Source organism: Gallinula chloropus (genome assembly GCF_964237585.1).
Source record: "Gallinula chloropus genome assembly, chromosome: 4".
Taxonomy (NCBI): domain Eukaryota; kingdom Metazoa; phylum Chordata; class Aves; order Gruiformes; family Rallidae; genus Gallinula; species Gallinula chloropus.
This window is the reverse complement of record NC_140088.1, coordinates 9,252,738-9,269,211: the sequence shown is the minus strand read 5'-3', so window position 1 is coordinate 9,269,211 and position 16,474 is coordinate 9,252,738. Positions and strand designations below refer to the sequence as shown.

General features: G+C 37.3%; 1 protein-coding gene across 1 annotated transcript in view; it reads left to right on the top strand.

The window, feature by feature from the left end:
* The window catches only part of NUBPL (NUBP iron-sulfur cluster assembly factor, mitochondrial), a gene marked incomplete at its 5' end in the record, with an annotated part of 83,705 nt that overhangs the window by 47,498 nt on the left and 19,733 nt on the right, over positions 1-16,474 (top strand). Inside the window, one exon of the mRNA XM_084263087.1 lies at positions 4,864-4,957. Within this exon, the coding sequence (XP_084119213.1) occupies positions 4,864-4,957 (94 nt within the window). The remainder of the gene's footprint in view (positions 1-4,863; positions 4,958-16,474) is intronic.

Below are 16,474 nucleotides of genomic sequence, written 5' to 3'. Positions count from 1 at the left end.
TGTTGCATAGCTTAAGCATTCAATCTTAAACTATATATCAGCTTTTAACATCATTACAGAAATACAGGCTAAAATACATATGCGGAGTGGGCTTAATAAGTTTCTTGCTATTGATATTTGTTGCCAACACTTGTAATATTTCCTTCTGTTATTGTGGGGAAAATCTGAATCAGATAGCATATATAAATGGTATGAACTTAAACTGGGTCCTGGTGATACTGCCATAAAAATGTGCTGCTTGCCTTGGGTTGATAGCTGAACAATGCATATACATGCACATATTTGTGCACGAGTAGGGAGAGGTCAAAGACAATTTATAGTGTGCATAGTATAACTGCATTGACCTGGTGATTAGTTTAATTAGGTGATGTGATGCTAGCCCACTTTCTACTGAATTGTTTATCTTTTTGTAAAAAAGTACTTTACTTTTGTGCATAATTTTATTGCTAAAAGACAAAGGAATAGGAACTTTTGTTCCTTATTTCTTTTCCAGATGTGGTTATTCAGCAGGTGAAATACAGAGAGTTCAATATCATACAACAAGGAAAAAAGTTTCTGCAAATTATGTTGTGCAGACTGTGATTCAACAGTAAGCAATCAGTCTCAAGACTGATTGTATAATAAAAGTTTGCTTCTCAAACTGCCATCTTTTAGGGAATAAGTGCTTTGAATCCCAGAGAAGTGGCAATCTTGGCTGACAAAAGCTCGTTGGAGTAACAACTTAACCTAGTGGTAGTCTTTTGTATGCGGTAGTGCTGATCCAGTCGCCATCAGTTGTGCTGGGAATGCACAGAGGTATTCCTTTTCAGTCACCCCCAGAGACTGTACCCAAACTCTGCACTGTAGCTGTGTGGTCATCTTCCTGCAGGCTAACACAACACTGACTGGGCTTTCCAAATGTCCGTAGGAGCCTGGTGTTGAGTGCCTCCCCTCCGTTTCCTGTAACACCCTGTACAGAATAACCTCTTCATTGTCATCTTCTGGGAGCTGTTTAGTTTTGCAGGTTATATGAATGAAGGTGACAGACACTTTAGGCTGCTGTATTTGCCTTCAGTTCTTAATATTATTAAAAGCCATGAGTGGGGAGCCAGCCAGTTTCTGTTTTGGTTGTTGAAATGAACAGGACTCTGGCTTGCTTCCTAGGCTCTTTTAGAAATAAGTTACTCAGTCTATATTGAGAAAGAATAGGAAAAATTCTTTCTCTTTATGGAAATCTTTGGAGTAAACTTCGTATGCTTCACTTCAATTTTTCTCGAACTTGGCAGAACAGTCTGCTCAGGAATACCTTAGAGGGAATTTGAACTGTTGCAGTGCATCTGTTTTTTGTGGTGTTAGATTGCAGGGCTGTGATACTGGTTAAGCATCAGAGGACAAGTCAAGGGGGTAGTCATCTTGGTTCAGAGAGTGTCATTTTACATTAAGCACTATGGAATATCCTGCTATGATGCAAGTAGCTGTATCTCTACTAGATAGAAAGTTTCCATAGGGACTGAATCTTCTGGTTTATGTCTGGGGAATGTCTCCTTTTTTTTAATCAAGTATTGGTAAAAATTAATATTGAAATGTCATCTTTCATTATACAACTCCTAAATTATATGTTTTCTTATTTCATGAAGCTACTTGTTTATTCACAATATCTGCGTATGTTTAGGAAGAATCTTACTAATTTTTCAAGGAATCTTTTAAAATAATTGTTTTATCTTGCACTAACATATGTAAATATATGTGAACAGTTATATACATACACTTTGCCCCTGTTGAATCACCTGTATATACCCCACAGTAGTTAAGAGGAGGGGAATCGGGTGGGAACAGACCCTAAGCTGCCTGCATTGGAGCTCTTGTTACCTTTCTGATACTGGTGCTCAGAGTTTGGCTGGCTACTGCCAAGACTGCACCTGCAGTGCCACTTGATTGAAACTCTGCGTGTATTCCTCTTAATAAGAGCAAAGAAATAATATCTTCTGTTATTTACCAAACACCAGGATTACTTCAAAAACACAAGTAGCTATCCCTCTTTTGTGCAGTGTTCTCTCATTTCTGCCTCATGCACAGAGGATGCTCAGACTTAATTCCTCAGCAGAAATGCCATCTATAGCTCTATGGATTTACCTTGGGTTTAACTTACGATTTGGAACCCTTACTCAAAATGCATATCTGGTATTTTGATTATGAATTGTCACATAAACAGTGTGATTGATTAAAGTAATTTACATAGAGAGCATTCATGGTGTTTCTGAGCAAGGGAAGATACACAGAAGCACGTGGCACTTAATTACATTGCTTAACAATAAATGTCACGTTAAACCTTTTTTAAAAAAGATGAATGCTATACTTAAGGAAAGTGCAATTACATTTCTATGGTTTGAAATGTTTTACACACTATATATATTAGAGGGGCAAAGATATTAACACTTCTGTGCAAGCAAAGGTGCTGACTGATTTCAGATGCTGCAAAGCAGGTTTTTGTAACTGCTGTCCGCTTGTTGCTTGCAAAGGGAACTCGTTTACTCTAATGTGCTGTTAATCTGAGCTCATTTACTTGTATGCAGCTACATTTGCATACAGACACACTTCTCAGAACTGATTGAGAACATGAGGACTAGTGGTCCTGATTTGGTAAATTGTTGTATATAAACAGGATTTGCATTCAAATTAGTGTTTTATATCACAGCCTGATTATACCTCCAATTTTAATAATGTTGAATGAATGGCAATAGCAGATTTCAGAAAGCCACTCCTCTGATTGTATGTTCAACTTCCAAATTTAATTAAAAATGTCTTCCCCCCCCATTTTTTTTTCTCCTTTGCTGAAATTTAGTAACAGACTTGGGATTTCTCCTCCCATAAACAATGTGTCCACTTCTTGTTATACCTCACAAATTACAGTCAAGAATTTGTTTAATAAGACTGTCATTCTGATTCTGTAGTCCTGTGAGAGGGTGATGGAGGAGCAACTGAACTCCACAGTGTTCATAATCTACTTCTTGTGGAATAGTAGGGGATATGAGGAAGTCTGCCTGTAGAAATGGGATGAAGTGCAGAGTTCCCCAATTTAAGTCTGAGCAAATCCATCTGTTTTGAGGACACCACTCACTACTGGACAAAAACACAACCTCAGTTCTTTTCAGCACTTTTAGCAATGTCATTGTGGTGTGGGTCTCTGTTCTCACCCCCAGTTATAAATAAAAGAGTATAAAATTGTGAGGATAATTATCAGAGTATACATCTAAAACAAAAACCAAGGTTAGTTTTAATGAGGAACAGTTTTCTCATCTAGTTTGCCATCTGGCTTCTACTAGTCAGCACCACAGCACTGGCATAACTCAGAGAGGCCTGTGTGGAGGGTAGTTCTCGCATGTTTGTGCACCGAGACACCTTCACTGTTGCTTTCTCTGTGCTGGTGTGACAAAAGCCTTTATTCCTCCTACTTTGCACAGCAGCAGCACAACCTGTCCATTGCTACTGGGATGGTGTAACTTCTCCCATTTTTCTATGCTCAGATTAGTAAGTATCATCGTGGAGCACAATTCGTTTGGTAAAGGCAGCTCTTCTTTTTTTTCAATCCACAAAAATTGAAGGAAATACATGAAATAAGATGGTTTCAGTGCCATAATTTAAGTAAAGTGTTATAATTTAATTGCACTATGTGTTAACAGAGTATTTTTCTTGTTGCCTAGCAATGAGATTTACCCAGAGATTCACCATGTGCTTAAGATTCCATTATTAACTTCTGTTTTCTGAGGTTTATAACTTTAATAAAAATCATTACTCATAGGACAATTGAGAAAGTACATGCTGGAAGTTCTTTCTGTTGTTATGAGGTCAGTTACTGAGGAAGAAAGCTCTGGTGCTCTCTGATTTCTGTACCCATTCTGCTGTTCTACTATACATGGTAAATTCTGAAAGTAACTTCTCCAGCAACAATTGCTTTGTAGGTTTTTGAAGCAGTAAGCTATTTATAAATTTGTTTTACTTTAAAGTTCATACATGGAGACTTTCACCAAGGCAGCTACCTCTGCTTAGAACAGCAACATTATAGAGAGTAGGCCTAAGACCACTTCTGTTTTCATGAAGAGAACATTTCTTGCAGTACACAGTGCTTTAGAGTGTGAGTTATTTGTCTTCCCTGGAAATCTGTCCTAGTAAAGAACATAAATAATCACAGTATTCTCATATTTGAGCCTAACACCTTTAATGTTCACTCTCATTTGCTGCCTAGCAACCAATAAACTTTTTTATTGTATGATGTCTTCTGTACGTGGTAAGTTTGTATAATTAGACCTGGTAATTTTGGTTTAACAAATTAGTTTTGTTTTGTTTTGTTTTTCTTCCTAACAGCTCTTTTTCTTAGAAAAACTTTAGTACAAATAATTCTAACTTTGTAACAACAATAAAGGTTTATATGTGGTATCAAGGAAGTGGTAAGAAGCAAGCAATATTGGTTTGAAATTTCTAATGGGAACAATTCCAAAGCTGTATTTGTTGAACAAAACTTGGAATTTTAGCCTGAATTTTAACCATCATTTGCTTCTAAGCTGAGATTAAGCAGCTGCAAAGTTAAAGTCTTAAGTTATTGCTGCTTTTTTGGGGCAGAAAGAATTCAATAAGGATTATACTCATGAAGTGAATAATAAAGTTGTGCTCATAGTTTTGAGTGATCAGCAAAGAATGTATCTCTTGCAAAAATAATGTCTTGATCCTGTACAGAAAGTGTGACTAAAAGTGTATCTCAGTATCATTCTTTTGAGGGGTCCTTGGTTCACTTGTTTTACATTATAGGAAACAAGGACTGCAATAAAGTACAAAGTGCACTAAATAAAAACACTTAAAACCTCCAACATGCATTTTGTCATCTTCTAGGTTGACTGGGGTAAACTGGACTATCTCGTGATTGACATGCCACCTGGGACTGGAGATGTACAGCTGTCAGTCTCTCAGAACATTCCAATTGCAGGTACCTGTGTTTCACGACTGTTTCAGAGATTTGTAGTTAGTTAAGCCTGGTAGCTTTAGAAAAATCTTTATTTTAAAATGCCAGTCATTAATTCTTTTTTATTGTCTTTGTAACACACTAAGAAACTCTCAGTCATGTGCTGATGAAAAATACTATCAATGATTTTTTTTAACATTAGCATTATGATTGTGTTACTCTCCTTAAAGCTAAGTTTTGAAAAGATCAAGAATTCAAGTGTAGTGGTGCTTCTGAAGGAAGGGCAGTCATGCCAAAATCTGGTCAAGTTAGTAGTAGAAAGTATTTTATTTGTCTGTACCTACTGCATAGTAAAACTAATACAATAAAAGTTTGCCTTTCTGCTTGCTTTTGAATTAGACACTGACAATACCATCAATGCACAACATTTATTCAGATAAACTCTGCAGCAGTGCAATACATTAATGCATTCATTTTCCTCTCATTTTATGTATTTGAGTTTTTGTAGGGGATTTAAACTTTGACAGATCAATCTTGATGTATGCAGGCTGCCCTCTAATTTCATTGGTTTCAGCAGGAGTTAGAAATACTGCTTCTGAAAGAATGCAGAGTGTCTCATGGGATCTGCTAGCCTGTTAAGGGCTCGTTACCTGTCTGACAGACTTCAACAAGAGCTGTTGTCAATAGCAAACACGGTCTATGTTAGGAATTCAGTGGTTAAAGAGACAAAGCAATCCTTACAGTTCCAGGAATAATTTATTAATTGTTGTGGCTCTTCATTAGCCAGGCGGTGCAGCACTGAGAGACATTGCCCAGAGTCCATGGGATCTCCATCCTTGGCAGTTGTGCAGATTGTACTAGAAAAAGTCCCTTCTGGCCCTATCTAGTGGTGTCAGTAGATGGTCTCTAGAGAATTTTTCCAAACAAAAATTCTGTGATTCTGAATTATTAAGGAATCAGTGGGACTACTTGCTCCACTTTTTGGGGATATCAGATAAACATTGATAAACAAACCCAAGCTAGCATCTTTTACTGCTCTCATTCTTTTCTGAGTGCAGACCGACTCATGCACTAGCAGGCCCTGGTTCCCTCCAGCTCTCCTTTCTCTCTGCTTTTTGGTGGCAGTAACACACTGAACTGAAGCCTCTAAGTAGTCCATTTGTAGAACTATTTCACTTGCATTTAGAACTCTTCCCAGACTGCCTGATAAGTTTAATGAATAAAGAATTGTGTCTCTCTAAAAGCTCATAGGATGAAAGAGTTAGCTACAGGTCTAGGTAGAAAAAACTGGTGGGCATTACAGATGTAGCTGTATATAAAGGCAATAGAGCTGACAGATTTTGGGATATATGTCTTGGTTTCACAGCAAAACCGTCATCACTCTTGAAGCACAGTGAAGTCTGCAGGAATGAAAGGAGCCTTTTAACAATCAAACAGTACCTTGTATCTCTTCTTTAACACAGTCCTCTCTCAGTTCTAGTTGTACATGATGACCACAGTTACTCCTATATATGCAAGGCAAAAATTTTGTCAAATAGTTAAAATAACTATTAAAGCTGTGTGGTGGTATTTCATGAATTTCCATGCTGTCAAGTTCAGAAAAATTGAAATCTTTTGACATAGAAATCTCAAATATTAAGGCATGTGCTTACTCAGTCGTAACACTATTGCCCCAAAACAGTTAATAACCACCAGCTTAATAACCAAGCTTCTAGTGCCTTAGCTTATCTGTGACCTGGAGCATACAAGGAAAAGCAAACCATGATTCATAACCATTTTCTTGAATTTTCTTAGTAGGTAGCAAAGCAAGAGGGCTTTTGCTTCCAGGGTTTTAAGCAATGAGGTGAAGCATGACAGTGGAATGGAAGTTTTTGTTAAGGTAGAATGTCACATTAAATCTTGTATTAAAATTATGAAATTAAAAAGGTCTGCCTTTATCTTCATGGATTTTTTTTAAAAGAATTGGTGGGGTCTGAAAATTGCTATTCATCTAAATTTCCTAGTTTAACATAGAAGAGATCATTAGACCCTTGATATTCAACAGATTATTGTGCCCTTTTTCCACAGAATTCAGTGCTGGCTTCAGAAGTGTTACTGGTTGTGCTCTTGGTGCACTGGGTCCTCTGAGACAGAGAAGTGATGGAAGAAAGTACTTTAATCCTGTATTTCTTCTAGTTTTACTGAGGTTCCTTTGTGGAAGGTCATGAGATCTTTTTAACTGACACATTATGTCAGCAAATGGAAACCTCAGTGAGTTTTTTTTCATAATAGTTACCTGTTCTTAAAAAGTAATAGACTTTAACAAAAGGAAAACAAGTTAAAAAAACAAAAGCTGGATTTTCTTGATAAGGACAGTAATGTCCTTGTGTAGGTGTAACAAAGCAGAGAATTGAAAGTAAAAGATTTTTATTCATTAATTTCATCAGTTTTTCATATGATTATCAGAAACCTGTGGTTCTCATGCCTGTTGAATCAGGTTTTGAGGCAAGTCAAAGTAGACAAGATGTTAATTTTAAAACAAAACAGGTTTGAGACAAGAAGAGGAAATGCAGATTGTCTAAATATGCCATAAAAGGGGATAAGTTCTTGCCCACGTTTCTCAGTAAACTCTTCACCGTGACTTTCTGGCATTTATTTATTTTTTTTATTATTTGTACAAACATGGACTCTTACAGCTTCCTAACTGAAGACAGCATTTGGATTTGAATTCTGAAATGGCTTCACAGTGTTACCACGGTTGCTCAGTTCAGCTTATTACTTTGTCAATTCTAACTTCATAAAATTAGGAGAGATAGCATCACTTTACATTTGTCTCTCTTATTAGTTGGTTTCATTGAGTATGTTGAGGTTGACTCTTGCAGTGTAAAAAGATAAGTGTATTGTGCTTTTGATGAAGACAAGCATGGCAGACAAGGGGTGATAAGATTTGTAATTCCCTGTGTTCTTACTGGATCGATGAATTTTAGTGTTTTATAATTTTCTGTCGTGTACAGTGGGCATTTTTCATTCTCAATGGAAGCGCTTCCTTTTGTGTAATACAGCTTGAACCCTGCTTGCTTCTTTTACTCTTGCTACTTGGTTTCTGTCTCTTTGACAGTCCATAGCCCTGTTTAGCATGCTTTTATTTTCTTCAACCTTGTTCCGTTCAAGGGTAGAGAAGATAGTGTTACAAATATCAACGATGATGTCTTTGAGGCTGTCTACAGAATTCTGCTGGTTTTGTGGCCTCCATCTTCATTTGCAATTCATGTTTCTAAGCTGTGTGTTGTCTTTTACAGAAAGTATTTGGTGTTAAGCCATTGTGTTCACTCTCTAGTTTCCTCCTTTTTTTTAATTATCCTTTGAGGATGTCATGGACGGTCATGGTATCACTGGCATAATTTCTCCCTTTTTCCTCAGAGACAGCATATATATCTTAGTTAAGTACATTTAGAAGTGCATTATCTAGTTTGCATTAAAGTTGTACTTTGATTTGCATGCATGCATATGTGAGATACAGCATTTGCATTACGGTTTCTTCTTTATTTATCTGTGGCTTCTTAGGGATAGGCAGTGTAGAAAATTTTTATTATGTCTCTAAATTTACAAAAGCAGCACACACATTCTTACCGGCTGCTCACAGATTTTTCTGGGACTGTTGGAAAGAGCATTGGTAGAGGTGTTTTTGTTTGAGATGGGTTTGCAATATCTGACAATAAGAGAGGGGCTGATAGATGTGCAAAATGGTGTTGGGTTTTAATTTTAGAACCTTTTTTTATTTTTTTTATAATCCTGCACACACATACCATAATCTTATTGAGTCAAGAAGAGATTAGAGCAATACCTAATGGGTAAAAGCAACACAACAAAACATGTATTGTAATTCTGGTTGCTGTTAAAAAGAATATCATCTTCAAAGAACTTCAGCTGGAGTGACAGTTTTGTGTGGGTACTTTTTCTTCTTTAAAAGAAGACGAAAAAGGAAACTACTGTGATTTTAATTTTTTCTTCTATTATCCTTAGTCCTTTTAGACTGAGATGCCTATTATTTAGCATATTACTCTTTAATCATCCATAGCTTTTCTCATGTTGCAGTTGTTCTTCAACAAACCAGTAGACGAGAAATGATACCGTAGCTTGAAAACGTGATATATATTTTGTTCAACTGCCATCTGTCTCTTCAGTTTTAAGTTGTCTTTGCAAATAGAAACCTAGGGTCAGTCTGGAGGAGAAAACCTTGTTTATGATCTGTTGTTCCCTAGTTTGTACATAGTTCTACTTCTTTACTCCTGTTTTGTTCTTCTGTTTCATCTTTGCATTAGGTGTCCACAAATGGGTCTATTCTTTATTGCGTATTGAATGTACAGGCTTGGGAAAGTTTGAAGCATCCTTACACGTTCTCCAACTATAAAGATATAGTAAAAAAAAATGCTTGTATGAAGAATAAGGATTGGGGTTCTTTTGAATTGTCCACTTGCTAAATTTAGAAATCTAAGTGTGTCTATTTGTTCAATTATTTGGATAAAGCAACCGTAAATTGTGTGGGCAGCAGCAAGGGTGTCTGTGTTGGAGAAGCAGTTCCAGAGCTCTGCACAAGTTTCTTCCTCATGGAGAAGCTGCATTGTGGGGGCTGACCATTAAATAAATTAGGCTGTCTACTGCCCTTTCTCTGTTAGACTGAAGTCCATGTTAGTGAAGTGTGACAGCTTGACAGCTGTAGAGACTGACACTCTGTCTCAATTGACAGAACTGACTCCAGGTTAATACTGGAATTTGTTACACTTTGTCATATTGCTCTTTAATTTGGATATCGAGATGCCACGGCGTTGAAAACCATTAGAAATACACACCTGCCCAGTGGGAAGTGGACTGAGACAACCAAATAATTTCACGTCCTACTGAACAATCTTCTAATAATTACAGAAGCGTACATTGGACTAAGCTGTGCTTATACAGGAGACCTATAAGACTTTATGTTTTGTCTCAGTGCTCTTAATTTTCACACCTTTTGGAAGGAACATTTTTGTTTTCTTTCACACAAAGCATGTATTATCATTATTATTATCATCTTATTATTGTAAGCTCTAAAAAGGCTGATAATGAGAACCAGAAAGGGCAATTAGTCAATATAAGTGAAGTGAAAGGAATATGGATGCTATTTTTATGATTTTCTTAAGTTCTATAAAAAACAGAAGTACCACCATTGCTAGTCATAAAGGGAATGACTGTCATCACCTTTTCGATTTAAAATCAATATAGTAGAGAGTTCCAACCATCTTTTTATTGCCTTATCCTATATGTGGTGTACTTTTTCCCAGCAATTGCATGTCAGTAATATGTAGATGTTAATTATTTCCTGAATGCCTTTACCAAAGGCATTACCAAATGTTTCCTGAAATATTTACCAAAGGGGGTTTTGTTACTTCAAATACAAATTTTCAGAGAGTTGTAATTGATAGGGTTTCTTTTGAAGGCAGTGTTTTGATAGCTAGGTTTAAATAAAAAACAAAAAGTATATTTCTTTCTGTACTGACTTTATTCTTCACTGAAGAAGAAAGAATAGAGGGATGCCACCAATTTGAAGACACTTGGCATTTTACAATTATGAATGAAACACAACATACCAAACTGGTGAACCAAACTCTTTTTTCATATTTATGTTAGTACCACACAGACCAGTGTGCAGCCTTGTACACAACTGTTTTATAGCAGTGTGTGGGACTTGGGAGAACCAGATCCTCCCTCCATGTATAATAATGCCCAAGAACAGGAAGTTCCAGGCGGTGAGTACGCTGTCTGCTCAGAGATGAGCATTAAAAACAGAAAAAAGAGAATTTCAAACCAGTTTTTTAAAAAGAAAATTCAGTTGATGTTTTATAAAACTATGCATGAATTACTGTGAAAAAGAATTGTGATTTGTGAGATAAAGGTGTATTTTTAAATAAACCAAAATTGCAAGCTGAGTAGGTATGGTGGTGTTCTCTTGTCTTTTCTGAAGATAAATGATCAAAAAAACTCCCAGTGCTGTTATACAAGTTGTGTGTAGCATGCAGTTTAAGATTAGAGGTGTATCTGTATTCTGTGATTGCTCTTTGTGTAAGTGTGTGTTTGCCCCTTGTTGAATAACTCTTACTTTGATGCAAATCACAGTTGTTGAGGCGTCTGATCTTCTTTCCTTGTAGTTTAACAATAATATACAATCTTTTTCTCCTTTTCTGAGCTCGCTTTCTTCTTGGGGGAGGTATATTATTAGTTTCTGCAGTAAATTTTTGAAGACATTTTATGGAAGTCATGTGGATAATAGTAAGATTTACTTGATCTATTTCAGAACAGCAAATATTTTTAATATCAGACTTCTATGTAGATTTACTCTTTCTTGCTGTATTTTGATATTCTAAATAACTGCAGGAAAGGCAAGGGGCATAGGTTTAGGATAGATTGAGCAACAAAAAAGTCATGCCAATGGGGATTTTTAAATAGTTATTTGTATTCATCCAAATATAATTTGTTTGCTGAAATAGTTTGCTTCTGATGTCAGAAAAAACATAGTTGACAAATGCACATTATCACCAGGATTATTTTAGCTTTGGACACTCCTGGTACTTCATTATGATGTGTCAGACTCAGTAGACTCCGTAAACTTAATTTAGAGACAAAATACAATATGAGTTTACACATTAATGCTGCACACTGTTTCAATATAAATTTAAATTTAACTCTTGGCTCATGGAGATTGATTTAACACAGATTGCCTGTCCCAGCTGAAGTGATAGTGTATTCAGTGCAAATTCTTTAAATTTTATCATTCCTGAAAAACAGTTTCCCAGTACTGGGGAAAATGCCATGAAGTATAAAGGCTTTGAAAACTGAGGTTCTCTGAGGTCTGGCAACAGTGGCTAAGTCTATGTTAAGTACTAGATTAGCTGCAATTGCCTCTATTTTTTTTGAGCAGCTATTCTGAATAGGAAGAATAAACGAGCATAATCTTCAACTGACAATTGCAAAAGATGAGAGAAATCCATATGAATAATGTTACTGCATTCTCTTCTCTAGCTACTTCTTATGAAAAAAATAAAGGTTTAAATCTGCCCCTTACCACCCCACCTCTGGGGAAAAAATTTTTTTAAAAAACCTAACCAGAATGGTTTTTGGAGGTGATTGAAGTAGTCTGTGTTGTCTTTTTTGTGTAGTAGAATCACTCTTTTACCCAGTTCTCTTTAGATTAGGACCTCTTACTTTAAAAAAAATAAAAAAGAAAAAAAAGAAAAGAAAAATCATATACATTTGTCAAAAGAGAGTATTTGGACTTTGCTCTTGCCTAGTACAATGCTCATTATAATCTGAACATGATTGGCAAATGCCCTTGAAAGCAGGAGGTGGAACAGAGTAGAGCAGAAAAATGCTAATTCAGATAGCTACGGAACAGTGGAAAGTGGCAGTGTCTGTGAGAGACCAGCTTTTTATTTTATGTCTATACTTTATAAATAATGTTTGTTCCCAGATGTTACTACAAATGTCTTCAGTGTTTTCACTTTGCTAAACAAGTATTGCATCATAAATTGCATTGGTGTGACATGGGCATTCAGCTTGCCATGACCAGACCCAAACATTTTAACACAGTGAGAGTTGTCTTTCCCCCAATCTTTCTCCATGTGAAATGGATATTATAATACTTACTGTTCAGTTCGATGGGGGCAACTTCAGGGTGACAGCTTTATCTAGCTTGTGATACTGCTCTACTCAGTAGTTTCACTGACAAGTTCCTCTTGCCAGGAGGAAGAACCTTGCTCTAAGATTTACATTCCCTTTTCATGTGCGCAAGTCAGTAGGGCCCCAGTCTAATTACACACCAGATCATGGGCAGAAGAGGATGTATTGCTGTTGGAAACATACACTGCTTGAGTGACTGTTGAAAGATTCCTCTAAGAAGATGATAGCGAGCAGGCTGGAGGTGTGACACAGTCAGAATCCAGCCTTTGGAACAGGTCTGAGCTATATTCCAAATCTCAAGTAAGGATCCTTTAAGGGAAAATCACAATAGTGATTCTTTTAAGTTGCTAGTTCTAATGAGATGTCACGCACAAAAGCTGAAGGAACTTCTTTACAAGGTTTATCCAAGGAGGTGGACATTTGTTAATGTTAATGTATCTGTAATCGCCACCAGCTGAAATTCTAGCAGGTGACAGAAGTCTTTGTTCTTGCATCTTCAAGTGCAAACTGTATCTGTAATTACAGGCACCTTTTACCTGTGAAGTAACAAGAATTTTATCAGAAGGTGAGGAATCTGAAGAGATCCACAATAGAGGAGGCTCAGATTCACCAGGCTATTTATAACATGGAAGTTGCACCTAGAAGTTTGAAATTGGTGTAGTGGAAAATGTAGCAAAAAGTGCATGAGTGGCATGGTCAGATCAGACCAGACCATCCACCACTGCACTGAGGGCTCAGTGTGGTTCCTTGCAAGAGCATTCAGTGCCTGGCAATCAGCAGATGCAATTATTAGAAAAATGCAGAATTGTATTTGTCAGTCTTTCTCATCAGTTACACTTCACAGGTTTTGGGGTGGCATCGTTTGCTAGGTTAATAAGAATCAGGGAGATAGAAGCCACAGTCTAATACTTGTGTATGGAAAGGCCCTTAGTCATCTGTCTGGATGAGATGCACATAGCCAGGCTCTGAAGACTGCCTTTGAAGTCACTGCAGGGAAAAAAAAAGAGATCCTTCTCATCCTAAGGTAGACCTTCTAAAGTGATGGCTTATCAGATGCTTTTTAGACCTGCCTGTTTTTCACTTGGGTACAAATTGACTATAGCTAAGACTTAGAGAGATTCCACCTTATACCTTGCAACACAGAGCACCTAATGTAGACCTTAATGATGCAGTGAGTGGAGGTGATATTTTCTATACACAGAAATTACAGGCTGTTTCACTGCTTGTAATTTCCTGAACACCAGTCCACCAGAAGAGTGAGTACTAATGTGCTGTTGTAGGCATACCTTTCTCTCACTGAGGATTAAGTACTTGGGGTTAAAAAAGAAAGGCAGACTTGAGGGTTACAGGCTACTGTTACTTCTGGCTTTATGTATTATGCATGCTGAGGATTAAAAATATCGTTAGCATAATTTTTACTAATGCAACATGCATCAGCTTTTTGTCAACTGAAATATGGTGAAGTCACAAAAATAAACGGAATGCATGAATAAGTAGATATGTCAGTTAAACCTAAATGTGCCCAATTTAGATATCCTTAGTATGCTTAAGGCACAGAAATTATTCTTCTGCACACGACTGCAAACACAGAATTTGTAGTGTATTTTAACGTGCGCTGTGATACATTATAGTTTCTGCAACTTCTCTGTTCAATTTGTCAGCCTTAGTTTGCCTCATTCAGACAGAGGCTTGTGTAAACATTGCACATCTTGCTTCAAGACGTGTTGTGTGCATGAATTCAGTCATATTTCATTACTTTATTGATCAAAATAACTCTTTACTGCTTCATATTCCTGTTAACCATGTAGAGCCAAGATAGCCAAGAAAGTGTGGGCTGTGTTCTTTCTTGCTCATCATTTGAATCACTTTCTGAACTAAACATATGCAAATTTATACAGGGAGGGGAGCACTGTGAAAACTCTCATTTGCCGTATTTGGTTGCCAGTAAAGGAAATAATGCTGCTAATAATTTGAATTCTTGAACTTCAGGTTGGGTTTGCTGGACTAGCAGATACACCAAAGAAAAAGATACTTATTTTAAAGGGTGTTGGTATAGTTCAGAACAAGCTGTCTATGAATAAATTTTTTCTGTAATCCAGCTCAGAGTGAAAAGGAAGATAGGAGAGACACATCTCTCACACCCTCAGCAGCAGTGTCTTGAGCATGTTGGCTTTCATTCTGTGGAAGAAGCCATGCAAGTTGTCCATGAGCATAATTTTAACTTGTGTTTTTTCAGAAGTTGGAGTTATTCATACAGGGAGTTGGTGTCTGCAGCAGCCTAAACTCTGAAATGTGCCATTGGACCTTTGTGGTGTTTTAGTTTTTTCCCTTTGGGTGAGGTTCTCTAGCAGCATAATTTGTTAGTCAAAGGTATCTCTTGAATAAGCTGCTTGTAGTCCTAGTGGGTGTACAGCCTCTGCCCTTTAGGCCATGCTAATTATTTGACTCTTAAAAAATTTAATAATGGCCCAGAAAATGTAGACATCAGTTTTGTTGACTGCACAGTAGCTTCTACTTGAAGATCCAGGGAATGCTCTGCCAGCATCTTCAAAGTGCGAACAAAAATGTGAAGCAACTAACCTGAGTGTATACATATAAGACACAAACTTCCAACTTTGAAAACAAAGCAGTTGTTAAGCGTTTTGTCCAAGTATGGAAATACCTTTATTTTACAAACATGGAAAAAACGTGAGGGCATTGAGTCTAAATGATTCATTTGTGCTTTTAAAGGAAGGGTGCATTCATTTTGGGGAATTAGCCCTCCACGTCAATGTCAGCTTGAGTGAAACAAGGAGCTAAGGTGACTTGGATATAACTGAGAGGCTTCCACCTTATACTTTGCAGTGCCATAGGGGAAAATAGCAAATCATTTGGATGCCAGAGTTTTAGTGAACAATAGGGAAGTCACATTTGCTTAGTACATTACATACGCCGTTCGGTTTTTGGACTTGTGTCTAATATTATGTAAGGCAGAGATTGGCAGCTTTTCAGGAGCGAGGTACCAGATTGTATTTTTCTTTCGCAAATTAGAGGTTAAGAACGCTGGTTGAAAACATTCAAACATGCTGTCAGACAGTGTTTGGAAACGGCTGGCTCTCAGGCAGGCACGTTGCCACCCGGCCGCCGGCGGACGGTGTGGGGCAGCTGTGAGGGACAGGGCTCCCTGCTCCCAGCAGTGCCAGAGCTGGCAGTGCTTTGGGACACCAAGGCTCCGGGTGCTCCGGCCTGTGCTGACGATGCCAGTGTTGTACGGCCCTGGAAACCTCCCCAGCAATTCCTTTGCTGAGGGTTGAACTGCAGGCCCAGAAGGAAACTGTCCCATACATCTAAACTAGTCTGTTGTGATTGCTATTAGTATGAAGTTTGACATTGATTTCTTGTCTGAGATTGTCTTACCATGACTCTGCAGAGATGTTTTTATAAAAGATGCTTTTGAGAACTGGATGGTCCCTGTAAAATCAGAGCTAAGCAATTGACCAGTAATGTCCTCTTTTTACATTGCATTTTTTGAAAATAGGGGTGAGCATCAGCAGTGTTGGTGCAAACTTCAAAGAAATAATACTTGAAACCCCTCAGCATATGCAGAGAGGTGTTCTTTGTGGAGTGATGTGGAATATTATAATGTCTATATTGATTTTGCAGGCTGTATTAATCAAGAAGTAATATAAGGTAGTATAGGACAGTAACCTGTAGTCTTACTTTAGAATCCAGTCTTTGTCAGAGATCTAGCTGTTTCATATGTTTAATAAGTCTTGGGAGTACTTCTTTCTAAACCTAGTGCAAGTGTGAATGAGTTGACCTCTTATTTTTGGTATCATTCATACAAACACACTGATGTTCTGTCTAGTGTAA